Here is a 19595-nt window from a genome sequence, read left to right as displayed (position 1 = left end):
ACATGACACCTCTTACAGCAACCAGACTGTGAGCTCCCTGAGGCAGGGCTCAACCCCAAAGGGCTGGGGGAGGAAAGATGAGAGGGTTGGGAGACGCAGAGAGAAGAGAAATGCCCTGAGAAGTAGGGTCAGACCAACTAAGTTCACTGTGTCTCACAGCCCGGATCCCAGGTCTCGTCCACTGTTAAATGCCTACCCAGGTCCTGCCCCCACTGGCTGCCTCCCTGGCCAGCACATCCAGGTTTTCACAAGGCCAAATGGCCACACTATGATTCCTCTTACTCCCTGGTCCAGGTATGGCTCCCTGGCTACAGAAGCCGACAGCAACGGAAGTCCTCAGCACCTCTAGTCTCCCACAGCAGCCAGCAGACGCAGAACCCAGATTCAAGGGGTTACAGCTTTATTCTCCTCTCCCTCATGCCCCAGACAATGCTCAGATATCAACTCAGGCCTGTCCCCAGGGAGTGGGTCCTAGCTCCCCATCTAGACCTGGCAGAGGGCTCTCTTGCCCACTCTTGCCAGCTGTCTTCAGCTGACGAATCTCCCAGAGATGGCCTCCTCAGTGATGGCCGTATTTCAGAGCGATAGCCCTGGCCAGGAGGAGCTACCCGTTCCGACCAGTCATATCTCCTGTCCACAGCCTTGTCCCAGCTCCTTCTCAGAGCCCCAGTGTAGGCTGTGGGGGACCTGAGAGCCCAGGCCTCTTTGTTCAAGGAGTCTTCTTGGGGTCCCTGGTTCCACCGGCTCTTGGGCTGCCTGGGAGTCCCACTGACCCCACAACGGGGAGAAGGCTGCATACCTAAGCCTTCTGTCTCCACAGTGTCACTGGCTGAGGGAAGGGGCAAGGAACTGTTTCTCTGGTTTCTGCTCCTGGAGGTCTGGAGAGAAAGAAAAACTGGGATCAGGCTTCCTCCCAGGAAGATGGCCAGCAGTCAAGACAGCCCAGGGGACCCTGAGCCTTCTGTCTACTTGCTCTCCCTCCACCTCCCTGGTCTAGCCTGCCCCCAAGCTGTCCCTATATTTCTGCTCCTCTCTGAAGCCTGTCCCCAAACAGTGCCCTCACTCAAATCCCAGTGTGGCCTCTGACACACACACACACACACACACACACCAGCATCTTGGCCTCCTATCAGGCTGGAGCTGAGCTTCTGCTAGCCCGAACTGTTATATGCTTGCCTGCGAAGTGCTTGCTAGACTTTAAAATCTTAGTATGAAAAAATAATGGGTGTGGTGGCACATAACTATTATCCCAGAACTCAGAAAGTTGAGGCAGGCAGGCAGGAGGATTGCCACAATAGCCCAGCCTTGGGCTACACTGTGAGCTAGGCCATCATAGCCTATATAACAAGGCCCTGTCTAAAAAAGAGAGAGAGGAGAGAAGGAAAGGGGAGGAGAGGGGAGGGGAGAGAACGGAAGAGAAGGGAAAGGAAAGGAAAGGAAGGGGAAGGGAAGGGAAGGGGAAGGGAGGGGAGGGGAGGGGAGGGGGGGAGGGGAGGGGAGGGGAGGGGAGGGGAGGGGAGGGGAGGGGAGGGGAGGGGAGGGGAGGGGAGGGAAGGGAAGGAATAAGTCAGGCACAACTCCACTCCCAGGACTGAGAAAGCGGATCATGCCTTTAATGCCAGTGTTCATGAGGCAGAGACAGGCAGGTCTTTGTTAGTTTGAGGCTGGCGTAGTGTACATAGAGAGCGCTAAGGCAGCCAGACTACACAGTGAGACTCTCTGCTTTCAAAAACATAACTTTAAAAAGAAAATCTCATTTGTAATTTTTTGCACTGACTACACATTGAAAACAATAATCATTTAGGCAGACAGAGTTAAATGAGTCATGTCATTAAAATCGTTGTACCTATCTCTCTCTTTATGTTTCTGACAGGATTACTAAAAAGGAAAAAGAATACACACATCACTCACTTTGTATTTCCTTTTTCCCCCCCTTAAGACAGGGTCTTGCCATAGAGTCTAAGCTGGTATTCAATTTGTAATTCTCCTATCTCAGCCTCCCAGCTGCTGGGACGCCCGGCGTGTACCACCCCTGCCGTGTTCACACTGTATAGCTGTCAGTCCTGGCTGTCATAGACAGGGATTATTTTCAGGCAGTGTTTGCTGTCTGCCTCCCTACACCAGAATGTTCCCAGTCATCTCCCCAGGAGCATACCAGCTGGCGTTTGGTAAAGAATCCTTCCTCATCAGAAGAGAGAACTCATAAATGAGACTTGCCGGGGACCCCAGATGGGGCACACACACCCACTCACCCTCTCGAGTGTCGTCTGCTTCATGTTCCGAGAGGGTCTTAATGGAGCCATCCCATTCCACACCAGATCCTAGGGGTCAAAAGGCAGCCACTGGGCCACAGTGCCAGGCAGTGGTGGGCAAGGCATACAGGAACACAAAGACTAAGAGGACTATAGCTCCTCCCCAAAAGACTGAGTCCCCGGATAATGGGGACTTACACTCAGGGACTCTCACCTTTGCTGTGGGCACTGGGTGCTCCCAGGGGGCCTGGTCTTCGCTGTCTGAACCGCTGCCTCGGGGTGTCCCCTGGGCTAAATGACGCAGAGCTTCGCCCCGCAGGGAACCTGGAGCTGAGTCTCCGCCGCTGCCCACCTGCCAGGGTCTCATCTCCCAAGCAGAGAGAGCTCTGGGCACGGCGCATGGGTGCTGGTGACGAGGACCCTGTGAGAGGCACACGCATGGGGGAGGAGGGTCACCCAAGCTCAAGAAGGGACCAGGCGGGCAGAGGGCCAGTGGGTGAGGTTACATAGTGTAGAAAAACAGCAGAGCGTAGGAGGGAAGAGGCCTGGCCGTCGAGCCTGGCCAGTGTGCTGCTGGCTCACACCAGCTCACTGTGGAGCCTTGGGGGAGGCACCCCATCCTCTCTGGTCCTCAGTTTCCTTCTGTACCATCATCAAGCATAAATAATCTTTCCCTAATGTGCCTTGCTGCTCTGAGGTCTTAGGCATGACCAGGTAGAAATGGGGAGGTGGTGATACAGGCAGGAAGGAGGAGCCTGGGCAGGGGACTCTGTAGTCCTGGAGCAGAGAGCAGCCAACAGCATCAAGGAGGTAACAGGGAAGCACACGTACAAGCCAGAAAGTACGGCAGATGCCAAAGGTGGGAGACATGAGACAGGGACATCCTGGTCACCAGACCCTCAGACCCACCTGTCCCATCTGCCTCCCTGCCCTCAGGGAGCTCCGTCTCCAGGGGGCCCCCCAAGCTTTCCGTGCTGCCAGCCCCATCGGCCCCCAGGCGTGGCCCCCCATGGAGGGCCCCCTCCCGCCGGGGCCGAATCAGCCTCTTCACCTTGTCTGCCAGCCAGCTGCCCTTCCTGGGGGCAAGAGGGCATAAGAAGGGATAAGGAAGAAGGGAGGGAGAGGAGAATCGTATCAGGGAATGAAAAGGGTCAGGCAAACCCTTACTAAGACCTGCACCCCAGCCTGGCTTTTGGGGAGCTGGGGAATCAGAGGGTAGGACAGGGCAAAGGTTATCAGGATCCCAGTTCCGGAAGGTGGGGCCTCCTCACTTGGTACGGGGTAGGGGCCCAGGTTCCAGCACACGGTACTGGTCCATGATTTTCTCCACCAGCTTCTGCTTCTCACGGCGCAAGGCATTAAGCTGGTCCCTGGTAGGAAGAGGGGAGAACGGGTTCACAGAAATCCTGGCAAAGCCCTGGCAGAAGCGGGTGTACCTCGGGGGCCACCACATTGCAGGTAAGACTTTGGGACTTTTCTCTTGGACCTGGGGCCGTGGTGGGGGTGGGGTGGGAAGAGAGGGAGGTAGGAGGAAGCGGGGCTCCCGGAGGGACCTCCCCCCACCCCCACCCCCACCTCCCACCCTCCACCCCCCACCCCACCCCACCCCACCCCAGCATGCGCACAGGTACTCTCGCTGCTCTCGGTGCAGATGGTCGCGACTCTCCAGGCTGCGCTCCAGCAACTCTCTGTTCTCCCGGCTCAGGGCCTGTACCTCAGCTAACAGCTGCCTGTTCTCCTCCTCCTGCGCGCTGCGAAGCTGGGTCAGGAGCTGCGGGCAGCAGCAGGGGCCGGATGAATACCGGCTCAGCTCGAGACTGGCCGGCTGTCCCAGGCCGCCCCCAGCACTGTGCCACACCTCACACTGTGTGGTGAGCCGACAGGCGCTCAGGTCCAACTGCTGGTTGGACTCACGCAGCTGCTGGCTCTGGATCTCAAGTTGTGCCCGTTCCAGCTCCAGCCTCGCCAGGCGGCTCCGCAGCTCCCCACGTTCACCCTGGAGCTCTCCTCGCTCCCGGGACACCTCAGCCAGTAGCATCTGAGCTCTTTGGAGGCAAAGACAACTGCTCGCCCAAGAGCCAGGAAGCCATACCCACAGGGAGGAAGAGGAGGGGGGCATGCAGGGACAGTGAGTAACCCACTGTAATCCACTTCACACGTGGGAATGCTGGTCTGGGGGTGCTGGGTGGGAGACAGGGCAGCGCCAGGGCTAGTACCTGTCGTGCTCATTCTGAAGTCTCCGCAGCTCCTCTTCCAGGCCCCGCTGCCGATGTCCATCCTGCATCAGGCGCTCCCGCTCTGCAAGCAGGGCAGCCTCTTGTGCTTCCACACTGGCCCGCTGGGCCTGCAACTGCTCGTGCCTGTGCGAACAAGGGTCCCAAAGGACTGCAGGGACTGCAGTCTTGACAAGTAGGCATTGCATTGTGGGATCTGAAAGTCTGACACCTCCTAAGCATGTAAGCACCACATTCCAGCAAAGCCCCAAAGCAGAACATCATGCAAGGTGCCACCATTCACAGCCTCAAAGCTGGGGAGCCCCGGGTCCCCAAGAGAGGAGCAGTAAGATAGATGCCCGGAGTGCAGAATATCCCCTTGGGTCAGTCCTGCTGAGGAAGACTGGCGAGCATGCCTGGGAGAGGAGGGGGGCATTTGGGGAGACTCACCGGCCCTGAAGCTCACGGTGGGCCAGCTCCAATGCTCGCATATTGGCCTTGAGATCTCGGTGCCGCACCAACAATCCCTCCAGCTCCGTCTCCTGCCTTCGCTGCAGCTGCACCAAGGCCTCGTGGTCCCGGAGCAGAGCCTGCTGCTGCCCGCGGGTCTCCTCCTGGGCCCGCCTTGCTGCCCGCACCTCCTCTTCTAGCACCCCCAGCTTCCTGTGCAGCTCCTGACCCTGCATCTCCATCATCGACTTTTCAGCCTAGGGTGAGACAGGACCACTGCAGCGGGGCACCCAGCCCACGAGGACAGGTGGGGAGGACCACTGCAGCGGGGCACCCAGCCCGCGAGGACAGGTGGGGAGGACCACTGCAGCGGGGCACCCAGCCCGCGAGGACAGGTGGGGAGGACCACTGCAGCGGGGCACCCAGCCCGCGAGGACAGGTGGGGAGGACCACTGCAGCGGGGCACCCAGCCCGCGAGGACAGGTGGGGAGGACCACTGCAGCGGGGCACCCAGCCCACGAGAACAGGTGGGGAGGACCACTGCAGCACGAGGACAGGTGGGGAGGACCACTGCAGTGGGGCACCCAGTCCACAAGAGGTGCAGGGCAGGCGGTGGTGGCTCACACCTTAATCCCAGCACTTGGGAGGCAGAGGCAGGGGGATTTCTGAGTTCAAGGTCAGCCTGGTCTACAGAGTGAGTTCCAGGACAGCCAGGGCTATACAGAGAAACCCTGTCTCAAAAAAAAAAAAAAAAATGGGGCTGGAAAGATGGCTCAGTGGTTAAGAGCACTGACTGCTGTTCCAAAGGTCCTGAGTTCAAATCCCAGCAACCACATGGTGGCTCACAACCATCTGTAATGAGATCTTCTGGTGTGTCTAAAGGCAGCTACAGTACACGTATGTATACTGATAAATAAATCTTTAAAGAAAAGAAAAAAAAAGAAAAGAAATGCAGGGCATGGCCTGAGACCGTAGGGGCAGAGGACAGGAACAGCTATGGAGGAAACCGAGGTACAGCTGAATGAAGAACAGGCAGAGGTTAGAAGCAGTAGAGGCATCATGGTGGTGGGGCTGTGCAGAGGCCCAAATGGGGAATGGGACACATGGGTAGGAGACAGGGTAGGGGTGAGGACTGACAGCCAGTGTGGAGGAGGAAGAGGCTGAGATGCTAGGATGGTGGGAATGGAGTGGGTGCAGTGGATTCTGAAGGCAAGGAACGAGAGAAGGTACACAACCCTGGGGTGCCGAGGTCAGAGAGGAAGCACCGTGGAAGCAAATGAGGCTGTTGGCTGGAGTGGGGCAAAGGGCAAGAAATGACACTAACGGGCAGGGGACAAGAGCACCAAGGCTGCCACCCACCTGCAGGCGACTGCTGTGCTCCTGTGCCCGCTGACTCTGTAGCAGGAGCTCCTGTGCCCGTCCCTGCAGGCTCCCCAGCTGCCCCTCCAGGTGCTGCAGCTGCCCCTGCAGAGCTGCCTTCTCAGCCACCAGTGTGGCATTCTGCCAGGAAGGGAGACGGTCACTGGCTAAGCGGCTAGTCCTCCCATCCTCTGGGCAACCCACGTCCTGCCACGCACATTTCGCTCCACTTCGATGAGCCGTCCATTCTGGGTCTCCACAGTCCAAGGCTCAGTTCGTGCCTCAGTTGCCAAATTCACAGGGTACTGGCGCAGCTGCAGGGGCAAGGTTCAGGGACACGGATCGCAGGGGCCCCCCACACATAGGGAAGTGTTGGAGCCCAAACCAAAAGGCAGAGCAGCCACCCCAAGAAGAGGTTGCATCCACTTAAGGAATACAGGAAACAGCCCCACTCGGGTAGAAGTGAACAGCTATCTCAGTCTGCAGGACAGCTTTACCTGAATCAGCTCCTCCTCCAGCTGCAGGGCTCTGGCCTTGAGCTCCATCAGTGCCTCCTCCTTACTGGTAGACGCTGCCTGCAGCTCGGCTTCCAGACGCTGCTCCAGATGCTGGTACCTACCAGAAGAAACCTTAATAGCCAGCCCTTACTGCCCTGGCCCTCCCCGGCCCCGGCCACTGGGCCCACCTCTGGTGCTGGCTCTCCTGTTCTTGGAGGAACTTCTGGCGCTCCAGGGCTGCCTGTTCCAGCTCTTGCTGCAGATGCTCCAGCCGGTCCCCCAATTCCTGGCCCCGTACCATAGCCTTCTCCAGCTCCTGCGGGCAGGCAGAGCAGGCTCAGAGGTGAGGTTAAAGATGGGGATCACTCCTCTTCCCCAGAGACAGAGGAAGGGTAGAGACAGGACCAAGAAGGGGTTATCCTGCTCCCTGCCTTGCTCTGCTCCCCTGGCAAATCTCTTGTGCTCCCATCTGGCATGCGTGGGTCACATCTGTAATACCAGCACTCACGAAGCTAAGATTGGAAGATGGCTGCAAAGTTAAGGCCAGCCTGGGCTACAAAAAGGAGGCCTAGACTCAATAGGAGACCTTGTCTAAAAGGCCCGGAGGTGAAGTGCCAGCGGCCTTGTAGGATGGATATGAAAGGAGTAGGGGAGGGACTAAACCTGGTGGGGGGGTGAAAGCAACCCCTCAGTGAGGAGATGGGCGTGCACTAAGCAAATAGCTTCACCTCTTTGAGCCCATGGTTTCGGATGTACCCACGAGGGTGGTGAGCCCTCCTAGCTGCTTTTCCAGCCATGTGCAGGGCCTCAGTGGAGGCAGTAGGTCCACAGAGCACCACAGAGGGCTGGCTACCAAGAGCCGTCAGAACAGGAACTCAGGGATCTCAGGCCTAACCACAGTGCAGGGCTACAGAGGTTGGTCAGAGACTATGGCATTTGGCAGTTGGGCCGCACCATTCTAGGGCAGGGGTGGAAGGCCAATTCTGACCTGAGCTACAAGGGGAGGGAGGACAAACCATTCTGACTCCTGGGGACCCGGGGGAGATACAGCTACACAGAGATTGGGCAGTGTAGCCCAATCACCAGCCACGTCCTGCCTCTGCTAAGGCTGTTGGGCCATCATCCTAAGCAACAACCCTCCATAGCTTGCCCTGGGCACTGCAGTTCCCAACAGATGTGGCCACAGTCTCTGGTTAAAAAACTAAAATTCAGCTGGTGGTGGTAGCACATACTCTTAATCCCAACACTGGAGAGACAGAGCCAGGTTCGAGACCAGCCTGATCTACAGAGCAAGTTCCTGGATAGGCAGGGCTACACAGTGAAACTTAGTCTCAAAAGAACCAAACCGAAGAGGAGGAGGAAGAAGAGGAAAAGAACTACAATTCCCATAAGGCTCTGCTGCCCATCTGGCCACTAGGGCCTTAGTGCTTTTAGAGATATGATAACCAGAGTGCAGTAGCAAGTGGAGACCTGCGGCCCTGCCCACTCCCTGTTCTAGCCATAGCCCTAACAAGTGCTCCTCCCCCCAGCCTGGGAGGCCTCCATGCCCACTTAAAAGCCTCAGGATCCCTTCTCTGCTCTGCTAGGTCGCTCCTTCAATGCCACACCCAGGTAGTGTCCAGAACTGCTGCAGTCAAGAAATCGTCTCAATTCTCTCTACCCCGAGACTCTCCCACCCTCTAAGTCCTCTGAGCCAGTTCTTCCAGGCCCACCTTTACCCTCACTGCAAGCCCCCCACCAACCCCTCTCCCCAAAAAGCAAAAGTGTGCTGAGAGCCAGGCACACCCTAAGCTCCCGCCACACGCTGTTTTATGAGATTCTATCAGATAGGAACAGGTTTTAGTCTCTGTCTCTCTGTCTTTCTGTCTCCCTTTCTCTCTGTCTCTCTCTCTCTCTCTCTCTCTCTCTCTCTATATATATATATATATATATATATATATATATATATATATATATATATATATATGTCTGCCTCTCATATTCTTTTTCTACCTCTTTGGTTATTTTTTATTATTATTTCTGAGACAGGGTCTCACTATATATTCCTGTCACTATACTCAGGCTAACCTCAGACTCACAGAGATCCACCTGTCTCTGGTCCCAGATTCTAGAATTAGAGGAGTGTACACATCCAGCCCTCTCTTGAGCGTATATAGCTCAGGATGGCCTCTAAATCTCAATCCTCCTGCCTCAGCCTATCAAAGGCAGGACTTCAGGCATGCACTACCACAGGAGGGTCAGGCACAGGTTTGTTTCCAATTTAAAGACGAGGAAAACAACACTCAGAAGTAACTTGCTCCATGCCACACAGCTGACAGTCAGGATAGTCTGAGACAGCAAACAGTTCTTTCCTGGCAGATCCCACAGCACAGTATGTGCCCCAGAGAGACCCTGTCTCACCACTGACTTATTGATCTCCAATCCCCTACATCCCTTTCCCCATGCCTGCCCTGTGCAATGCGTAACCAGTGTCTACCAGCCCCCAGTCCTGCTCCCCATCCTCACCGCTGGGAGGAGCCTACAGGAGGCTTTCAGAATCTTCCAGCGTGTGCCCTGGGATAGAACTGGAGACTGCATGCGCTGGAGGACCCAGTTCCCAGTCTTGGTACCCACAGTTCTGCTCTAACCTTTGCCATTGCCCTGTACTGTCCTTGGCTTTGCCTCCCTATGTGGACTGACCGTTTTTCTCACCTCCAGCCTCCAGTGATACGATTCACTCAAGACAGAAACCTCAACCTCCCCCTCAGCACAGGAGGAAGCTCTCGCCCGCCCAGTGCGAGCCCTGCCTAGCTCCTCCTCAGCTCCTCTCCTCACTTCTCCAACTCACAGTCTGGGTCTGCTCCTCTCCAGCTCCTCCTGAAAGCCTTCCCTGATGTGTCCAGCCTGGACCATGGCTCCCTGCACTGTTCTGTCACCACCGTGCCTGTGCATATGGGAGTCCCCCGTACCCAGTCACCACTGTACCCAAGCCTGGTACGGAGCCTTGGCTGGCCTAACAAAGCATGTGAGAGATTAAATGGATGCAAGCATTTCTAGACACTCTCTCCCCTCCACCACTGACCCTATGACCCTGCCAGCCCCTCTTGTCCTAGTTACCGCTCACACTGCCTCCTGATGGGCACAGGTTCCCCTTTCATCAAGGTGACCCTCATCAAACTCAGCCACACATGGGTTTGCCCACACCTGAGGCTCTCCATGCCGGCGGACAGGGTAGCAACCCCTTCAAAACTGTCCACTGCTGTGACTTCCTCTGGGTCCCCATCATCTCCAAGGCCCGAGAGTCCTTCTCACCCCTCTCATCAAAGGTCTTAATCTTTTAGCATCAAGTAGAATCCTGGTAATTTTCCCCGGAAGCCTCTCACACCAAGACAGGCTTTTCCACCCCTTCCTGGGTACACAGGTAGCACATCTTTATTATTATTATTATTATTATTATTATTATTATCTCTTTTTGAGACAGGGTTTCTCTGTGCAGGTCTGAATGTCCTAGAACTCACTTTGTAGACCAGGCTGGCCTCACAGAGATCAGCCTGCCTCTGCCTCCCGAGGGTTGGAATTGAAGAGGCATGCACCACCACCACCTGGCACACTTCATCTTTACTGAATGCTTTGTTTTTGTTTTCTCTCTAGACAGAGTTTCATATAGCCCAGGATAGCATCCAATTCACTATACAGTCAAGGAGATCTGTGCTGTCAACTTGACAGAAGCAGTCATCTGGGAACAGGAAACTGGAAAGTGTCTCCGTCACACTGTCTATAGGAGACTCTGTGGGGCATTTTCTTGGTTAATGATTAATGCGAGAGAACCCAGCCCACAATGGGCGGTACCATCCAGGGCAGGCTGTTCTGCGATGTATAAAAAACCAAGGAGAGTAAACTATGGAGAGGAGTCAGGAGGCAGAGCCCTTCCGTGGCCTCTGCTTCACTCAGTGAGTTCCTGTCTCCAGCTTCCAATGGAACCTGCGAACTTGCTCTAAGTTCCAATAGGAAAGCAAACTAAGCAACGGCCTTGGCCTTCTAACCCTCCTGCCTCCACATCCTGAGCACTGGGATGAAAAGCTCATGTCTGCTTTATATGGAGTTAGGCATGGAGCTGGGTCTCTGCACGCCAGGCAAGCTCCCGGCAGCACGGACTCCACCCCGGCTCCTGGAGGACTATGGTTTGGTCACTTATAGGCCTTGGTCAGCTATGAGTCAGTCAATTTCCACAATTATCCTGGTCTGCCAACAGATTATGAGTGCTGCAAGGCACAGCATCTGGGGAAGAAGGGGCCGGGGCTAAGGGACAGAGGCTACCACAACCGGAGTGCAGGATAGACTACAGAATTAGCAGTGTGAGTCCGTCCTGTACCTGCCCACATCCAGAACTGGCTCTCAGGTGTCCTACAACAGCAGGAGTGGGCTGGATTTTCTACCTTCTGTCCCATCTCAGTGCAGTGGAGGAATCCACACCGTTACAACCCGGCAACCGTCCCAGGTCCTCATACCCACTTCTGTGCCCCGCGTACCTCCCTAAGGGCTTGCTTCTCCAGATGCTCCCTCTCAGCTTCCTCCACACGACGGCGGACCTGGCTCTCCAGAGCCTGCACCTGCTGCTCCGCAGCCTCAACTTGAGCCCGCAGCCTGGGCCCCTCGCGTTCCCACTGCCTTCGCTCCCGGCCTGCCGCTGCTAGTGCCTCTGCCAGCGCCTCTCTCTCGCGAGAGGCAGCCTCCAGCTCCAGACTTGCTGTGTCCACGGCTTCACGCAGACGGGCCTGCTCCCGGGCATGGGCCTCCGCCTCCTGATGGGCTTCGGCCTCTGTTCTACGTGCTTGGGCCAGCTCCTCAGAGAGGCACACAGCCTCTGCGCTTCGGGCCTCCAGTCTTTGGGCTTGGGCCTGCAGTTTAGCCTCAAGGCCTACAACCTCTCTCCTTAGTTGTGCTACCTCATCTCTGAGGGCCTGCTCCTCTGGGATGACACTGGTCAGGGTCTCCCCTGGGATTGGCTCCTCCCTGGACCAGGCATCAGGTGCCTCTTCTGATGTCTGCTGTGGCTTCTGAGGGACCAGTTTACTGACTAGCCCCTCGGGCCTCTGTTCATGCCCTCCTGTCTCTGTCTGTGGCTTGGACAGTTCTAGTTCCTGATCCAGGGTCTTCTGCTCCTTCAGCGGCTCCAGGAGGATGACCTCAGCGGATCTGGGCCTGCATTTGCGGCTTTCCTGTTTCAGGACCTGGGCCTCAGGTTCCAGCTCCTCTTGGAGAGCCTCCTTGCTTCCAGTCAACTCCTGCACTTCAATTCTGATCTCTGGAGCCTGTGGTGGGTCCCGGACAACGGGGCTCTGGAGAGAGACTCTAAGACCCGACTTCTCCGGGGACTGATGTGCCTCTACAGTAGGGTCTGATTCTTGGGGAGCTTGGTCTGACATCTGGGGATCCTGAGATACCATCTGGTAAGGACTCTCCAACTCTGGGCGTGAATCAGGTACCTGGGGACACTCAGATGGCCTTGTGTTGTCAGATGATGCTGGGGAAGGCAGGTCCAAAGATTCAGAGCCTTCCCCTCCTATCTGGCAAGCCGGGCTTTGGGGGCTGAGATCCAGAGCCAGGGGAGTTGCTGCTCTCCCATTAGGCCCAGGCAGCCTGGAGTCCTGGCTTTGCTCCTCCAGCAGAGGGTGCTGAGGACATATGAGAGAGACAATGGGAGTTACTAGAAGGGACGTGGGTGGGAAGCAGTGAGGATACGGATACGGGAGGGACCTACCTGACTGCCAAGCTGTGCCCGGAGCATCTGTAGTTGGCCTCGAAGCTCCCGGTTCTCCCGTTCCACTGCCCTTAGCCGCCCAGCCTCGGCTTCCCTCACCTCGTCTTGCAGAGAGGCTGCTGCTCCTGGGAGGGAGGCTGGAGACATGACCAAGTCAAAACTCTGCCCACCCTCTCTGACTCCCACCCCAACACCTCTCAGGGACCTAGTAAGGGCTTGAAAATAAGTCCTCCCCACTCGGAGAGTCTGCCTTCACCCCCAGATCCTGGCTCTTACCCTAGGCCCAACTCACCCTCCCCCGGGGAGTCCGGGGGCGGCTCCAGGCTCCTCTGAAGTTCCAGCTCCAGCTCCACATTCTCCTCTACCAGCTGCTCCAACTGATGCCGCAGAGAGTCCAGGTCCTGGGGTGTGGAAAAATAGGTCAGTACCTTGTTCATCTGGCCCAGGCCAAATGTGCAAATCTGAATATGCCAACATGCAACAGGAATCACTTAGAGAAACCTTAGGCATCATTGGCGTCATGGAGGACCGGGGACAATGGAGGACCAGGTGAACGAGGTCGGGTCAATGAGGGAGCACTGATGGGTAGGTCAAGCTAGCTCACCGCATGGGCCTCGCCCAGCCGCGTGCGCAGCAGGAGGTTCTCCCTCTGGGTCTCATGCAGCCTGGCTGAGCGCTCTCGGGCAACCTCCAGCTGTTCCTCCAGCAGGACCTTCGAGGCCTCCAGGGCCTCGGAAAGTACCCGCTCCTCCTGATGGGAAAGCCAGGAGGGTCTTTGGTGAGATGCAACCTTTATGCTCGTCAGAGACTGGCGGTTCCAGATTCCTTCCCCTAGAACAGCTTCAGACCCTGCCTCTTTCCCTACCTCCTCCCTCCAACTTCAGCTATCTCCAAGGTCTCCCCAGGTACCCCAAGGAGAAGCCTTCCAAGGCCATATCTCTCTAGACCACACTCATCGGTTACCACTACTTGGTGGGGTTTCACCGCAGACTTCCCTATTCTACCCGTGGCCCCATCCGTCTCTTCAAGACCTGCCCTTCCATCCGCCCATCCTAAAGAGCTTGTCCCAGACTACAGCTGGTGCTGTATCCTGACCCGCTTCACCCTGCAATCACAGTCTCCAAAGCAAAGCTAGACCCACATTTCTCTTGGTCAGACCCCTCCTGCACGCCCCGCCTCCAGACCACGCCCACCCAAATACTCCGCCTTCAGCCCCGCCCCACCTCACCTCAAGTTGGCCCTTGTAGACCTCTGCAGCGTGAAGCTTCTCGCGACAGCGCCTCAGCTCTTCCTGCAGGCGTGGGAGGCGGCCGGCCCGCTCCCGCAGTGCCTCTGCCTCCTCACGGTAGAGTTCTGCGCGCTTGGCTTGTCCGGACAGCGCCTGGGTCTGGGCCATATGGTGTGGAACTAGGATTAGCGAGGCACGGAATAGAGGGGTAAGGGATCGCAAGAAGCAATTAGGACCACGATGGGGAGGGGACACTGGCGGGGCTGGGGGAGAAGAGGAAAGACAGTGGACCGCACCTCCTGGCGGAGCCTTCGAATTTCAGCCTCCAAGCCCTGCACCTCTGCCTGGGAGTCCAGCAGCTGCTCGGCCTTCTCCTCCCTGGAGGGATGGGATGATGGAGGGTGTCTGCCAGCTGCAGACCCAGAGTTGGGGGCTGGGGACCCATCCAGATCCCACTGGCCCGTTCCCCAGCCTTCAGACACTCACACCTCCTGCCGCAGGCGTCTCAGCTGGGCCTTGGCATTGGTCAACTGCAGAGCCAGATGGTGTGAGGGACCCTCCACAGAAGCATTAGCAGGAGCTTCTGGCAAAAGCAGTCGGGCCGGCTCCCGCTCTAGCAGTAGTTCAGCCAACCGCTAGCAGGAAGTCAAAGGTCAAGAAGCACCTTCCAAAACTTCTGTACATCGGGCCTCCAATCCCCACAAAATCGTTCTGGATTATGACAACCCCATCGCCCCTGCCTGTCCCCTACCTGTGCCCCCAGATCACGCTCTCGCACCAGCCTAGACATCATCCCTGTCAGGCTCCGTAACTGTGTCTCCAACTCCTCAGCAACCAGCTCTCCAGATTCTGGTCCAGCCAGAGCCAGTACCACACCAGCACCAGGATGGGTCACCTGAGGACATGGAGAACAATATATCAGGAGGTGAAGGTGGCTTCAGTGTGAGCAATAGTCCCCATGCCACCCACCACAGTACCTAGAGATCAGGAGTTAGACATAATTCCTGGTAGGCATACAGACTACAAGAGGGGCTATGACATGGAAGAGGTGACAAAGCTCTTCTAAGATGGCCAGCTTCCTCCTCAACCTGCTGACTTGGGACAAGCCCCCACTAGCGGTCATACTGGCTCACCAAGCTCAAGGCCCTATCATGACGCGTCACACAGCAGGTTCGGACCAATCAACTGTGGGTCTTCAAACTAACCGATCAAAATAGGGGAAGGAAGACTTCTCAGAGTCTTTAAGACCCTGGGCCTCCACAACAGAATGGATGTTTTTGGCTTCCCAGGCCCTGCTTCTGCAAAGCAGTCTTTCTGTCCGTGTGTCTGCCGCGTGTCGGGCTTGCTCACCCTCCATAAATGCCTTCCTTAACTGCCGCTTCTGTCTGCTGTGCCTGAGCTCTCTCTGCTGCCACCTGCTGCGCTTCAGATTTTCCCTGCTCTTTAATTCTTCAGCTGGCAGAGACGATAAACCCATCAAGTCCCCGGTCTGCACCGCTGCAGTACCTCCTGGATTGCAACAGCCAGCTCGCTCTGGACGTCAAGGCTGAGGCCCCGGATGTGACGGATGAAGAGCTCCCGATGTTCACACTGTGGTAGACAGAAGGCCCAAAGCTGGCACACAGAGGCTCCCTCCTCCTGTCAGACACCATTCTCGTCTCCCGTCCCCTCTTCACCTGCACCGAGGCCCCCAGCAACAGCCGAAGGACGCCTTCCAGCTCGCTCATTGCCTCTTCTGCTGGGCACAAGCCACAAAGAGTTAAAGAGGGACATGGGACAGGGACAGAGGCCAGAGGACAGGTAGGACACAGCACCTGAGAAAGGGTCAAATCCCAATGTCTGGAGGTCTGGAGGTGGTGACAGGATCAGCAGCTGCAGTTCCTCCTAGAATAGGCCAACACTAAGAAAGATGCCTTCACAAGGGGCTGCTGGGCCTCCTGTCTGGTCTTCCCAATGCCTTGCCTGGTAGAAATCCCTCAGTCGCCCCCACAGATGATGGAGGTTCCACATCCGACAGGCTGCAGGACCATCATGGCCCCTGAGCATCCGAAGTCCTCCTCGGGAACTGGGAGCACTGTGATCACCCAGGAAACGTGGATGAGAGGTTGGCTTGAGGGCCTCCTCCCACCCCAGCGGCCTTGCCCGCCACCCTCAGGCTCCTCCCACTATTCACACCCCCCACCCACCCAAACTTAATTTCCCTACATCACTTACATGATGCCCAGGACCCGAAGGAGTAAGGCTCCATCGCTCAGTCTCAGGAATCTCTTCTCTGTACAAAGAGGCCCCTCCTTCTCCTCTTCCTCCTCCTCCTCTGTCCCCACTGATTCTTCTGCCTCCCCCACCAGCCCAGCCAGTCCCAGCGCCTGTGGAGACAAATACAAGTCAGCTAAACAGGTAGAAACTGCCCCCCCCCATTAGTAAATTCATCCTGAGTCCCTGGTCTGCCCCAATCCACTCCAGGATCCACCCCCTTCCCCATCTTCACCAGCACCCCTGAATGCCTCCTGCCCCAGTTCCCAGACCCGCTTCCCCTCCCTTCCCCCCTCGGCTGCCTGCTGGATGCTGTGCACGCAGCTGCCCTTCCCCCAGCCCTCAGTCTGCCCCGCACTCTCTTCCTCTCCCAGCTCTCCCACCTGACCCTCACCCAGGTGGCCAGACTCCTACTCAGGAAGTCTCTGAGCCTGGGCCCCTTGCCCCCCTCCATGTTGGGGGTCAGGGTGTAGTCCCTGTCACGCTGTGGCAGCTACACCTGCTCTGAGAGGAAGAGGAAGTCCCCGGCTGGGGGATCCCAGAGGCCCAGCCACAGACCCTGTACAGCTTCCTTCTTCCGGGGTTCTGCAGGGCTGCGAATCCTGTCTCAGCGAGCACACACACACACACACATCTTCCCTCGGTCTCAGATAAGACTAGCTACAAAGCTGTAAGTTAGCTGAGGGGAGGCCTACAGGGTTTCTGAGTCCATGGGAATATTGGGAAGACCTTTTCTCTCTGTGGGCAAAGAGAGAGTGACCTCAGCCTGGCATTTTGTTGGTATCGCCTTCTTCAGTCTCATGCTAATCTGTCAGACACTGAAGCCTGCTGCTGCAGGTGCTGCATGTCCCAGCCAGCTCCTCTGAACCCCAGGGGAGAGTGGACACTGACCCTATTGCACTTTGTATATACTACACTGAAAAATGGCTGAGGGGCAGTAACCTCAGTTGCCAGACTCAGTTTCCCATCTGTAAACTCCTTAAAGGGAATGACACAATACCTGAGAATGTGGCTCAATCTGTATAGGGCCTGCTTAACATACACGAGGCCCTGGGTTCAAACCCTAGTAGCTTATAAACCCAGAGTGGAGATATGTGCCAGTAATTCCAGCTCTTGAAAGGCAGAGACAGGAGAATCAGGAGTTCAAGGCCGTCCTGGATTATCTATCGTGAATGCTACACCAGCTAAGCCAATTTAGTGAGACCATCTCCCAAAATAATGATGATGATGCTGGCCAGGCATGGTGGGACACATCTTTAATCCCAGCTCTCAGGAGGAAGAGGTAGGTGGATCTCTGAGTTCAAAGCCAGCCTGGAGTTCTAGAACATCCAGGCCTATTTAGAGAAACCCTGTCTTAGGGTAGGGCAGGAAAGGGGGGGGGAAGAAAGATAGTGATAATAGTCACATGAAGTATGACATTGTAGTCCTACTAAGTGCTTTCACAGGACAGGCTTCTCAGAGGAGGCAGGAGGCAGCCTGCTGAGAGGGAAGGTTATTCCAGGAGTCATTGCATGGCTGCTCTGAAGCAGCTAGAAGCATAGATCAGGAGCTACTTATGTTTATCTTCTTGTTTGTCTCCATCACCATTTCTGAAGTCAGGTGACAAGGTACTGTTGCCCTTCAGTTGACTTCAGCCCTGATGCAGCTGTCATTGCAGGCACAAGCAAATTCCAAAGCCCCAGCAGCAACTCCTGAGAAAGGCATGAGGAGCTGAGAGGAGGACTCTGAGGTCTTTCAGGGAGCACTCTGAACCCACAACCCAAATGGTAGGAGCACCCGGAGTGAGGACCTGACCCTGGTTTCCAAGTCCCCAAGCTGGTGACTGAAACTGTTTGAAGGAGGGCAGCTCTGTGGAGCACTCTGGATGTCCCAGAGTGGGAGACCACTGGAAATAGACACAAGGACTCACAACAGAAGTGATCGCAGGAGTCGCCTCTGTGTGGGAATTCTACCAATTGGAGCTCAGCAATTCCTTTCCATCCTACTACCGTGTGTGTGTGTGTGTGTGTGTGTGTGTGTGTGTGTGAGAGAGAGAGAGAGAGAGAGAGAGAGAGAGAGAGAGAGAGAGAATTATATATGATGTGAACCTGAATCTACTCAGGAAGCAGATCTTTTATTTTAAATTTCCTCAAAGCCTGACGATGGAGTTCACTCACCAGGATCCACACAGTAGAAACAAGTCCTGTAAGCTGTCCTCTGGTGTTCACACACTCATGGTGGCATATGGGACCACATACACAAATGCCACCAAAAATTAAAGTAAATACAAATAACAAAAATTAGACCATACACAGGCCTTGCATGACTTGGGCATGGTTAATAAGGCCATGGTTATAAATAATGTGAGCTGGACTCTTCTGTAAAATAAAACCTATGGAATATTTCTCATCTACAAGAAAAACACGAGGCATAGAGAGGCTAAGGAACCTGCCTAAGGTCACACAGCTGTGAAGTTAGTAGGAGAGAGCAGCACGGCCAGAGGACAAGGAGCAAGGGACATCTAATTAAGGCCAGCTGGGGCTGGCCAGCAGCAGGGAAAGCATGCATGACTGTAAGGAAGAGGCTCAACCTTGAAACCTCTGGGAAAGAAGGAAATCAGGTCAAGAGGTGCTGAGCAGTTCACAAGGTGGGGTTCAGCACAATCACTTGTCAAATGATGCAGCTGTGCCCTGGGCCTTCCCAGGAATGCTATGGGGGGGGGGGTGTCAGCTCCAGGCCTCTTGAATTGTGTGTCCTCTTGTCTCCTCCAACAATGTCAGTCCAGGGATTCCTGGAAGCACTGCTACCCTGGCCTCACAGGTCCTCCAAAGCCAGCCTGACATGGTAACTGGGGCTCACCTCTGCCGTGGCAGGAGGAGGCCCCTGTCTTGCTCAATTCTGCGTCACACCCTTCCTGAGCCCTGAAGCAGAGACCATATCCTGATCGCTTTTACTTCCTCCACCTAGACAAGCCTGGCTGCACCTCCATTTGTCTACAGACTGCTGAGTCAGGGGAGGCAGGCTGGGCAGCAGGGCACAGACATCCTGCAATTCCCAGGGTGCTCTTACATAGAGCGGGAGGCCTGCAGGGAGGCAGCCAGGGTCCCTCCCTTGGCTTGAGTCTCCTTTAAACATTTTCATATACACATGCATGACTAGACTGGATGCTTTTATGTCCATTTGACACCAACTAGAGTCATTTTGAAAGAGGGAACCCCAGTTGAGAAAATGTCCCCACCAGACTGGCCTACGGGTAAGCGTCACTGCCACCCCTGGGCGTCTGTGGCCTAAGAAAGCAGGCCGAACATGTGAGTCAGTCATCAGTGTCTCTTCATGGCCTCTGCTTCAGTTCCTGCCCTGACTTTCTTGGATGATGACATGAACTACAAACTGTAAGATGAAATAAATCCTTCCCCAAGTTTGCTTTCTTTTTTTTTTTTTTTTTTTTTTTTTTTTTTTTTTTTTTTGGTGTTTTTTAATAGCAATAACCCCTGAGACAATAATTTTAAAAAAAATTGTTTGCTGGGTATGGTGGCGCATGTCTTTAATCCCAGCACTTGGGAAGCAGAGGCAGGCAGATTTCTGAGTTTTGGGGCCAGCCTGGTCTACAGAGTGAGTTCCAGA

General features: G+C 55.6%; 1 protein-coding gene across 4 annotated transcripts; it reads right to left on the bottom strand.

The window, feature by feature from the left end:
- Positions 1-383: 383 nt before the first annotated feature.
- Ccdc88b (coiled-coil domain containing 88B) lies at positions 384-16518 on the bottom strand. 4 transcript variants are annotated; one of them, XM_052191296.1, is made up of 27 exons: positions 16387-16517; positions 15954-16105; positions 15702-15813; positions 15554-15623; positions 15416-15474; positions 15246-15329; positions 14491-14634; positions 14226-14374; positions 14036-14117; positions 13740-13898; positions 13116-13262; positions 12804-12912; positions 12512-12648; positions 11280-12425; positions 6960-7087; positions 6772-6889; positions 6493-6588; positions 6275-6415; positions 4916-5172; positions 4469-4612; positions 4111-4297; positions 3878-4023; positions 3524-3622; positions 3162-3328; positions 2467-2673; positions 2253-2321; positions 384-878 (listed from the first exon to the last, which is right to left on the bottom strand). In XM_052191296.1, the coding sequence occupies exons 1-27, from the start codon at positions 16444-16446 to the stop codon at positions 823-825; spliced, it is 4425 nt and encodes a 1474-aa protein (XP_052047256.1). In that variant the 5' UTR covers positions 16447-16517; the 3' UTR covers positions 384-822. The 4 variants fall into 4 exon arrangements, with proteins under 4 accessions (XP_052047256.1, XP_052047264.1, XP_052047282.1 ...); XM_052191304.1 differs by having other exon boundaries at positions 12512-12636; XM_052191314.1 differs by lacking the exons at positions 384-878; positions 2253-2321; positions 3162-3328 and having other exon boundaries at positions 2515-2673; positions 16387-16518.
- Positions 16519-19595: the final 3077 nt, after the last annotated feature.

This window comes from Apodemus sylvaticus, chromosome 1 (assembly GCF_947179515.1).
Source record: "Apodemus sylvaticus chromosome 1, mApoSyl1.1, whole genome shotgun sequence".
NCBI lineage: Eukaryota > Metazoa > Chordata > Mammalia > Rodentia > Muridae > Apodemus > Apodemus sylvaticus.
The sequence above is the reverse complement of the archived record's forward strand: the minus strand, read 5'-3'. Positions and strand labels throughout refer to the sequence as shown.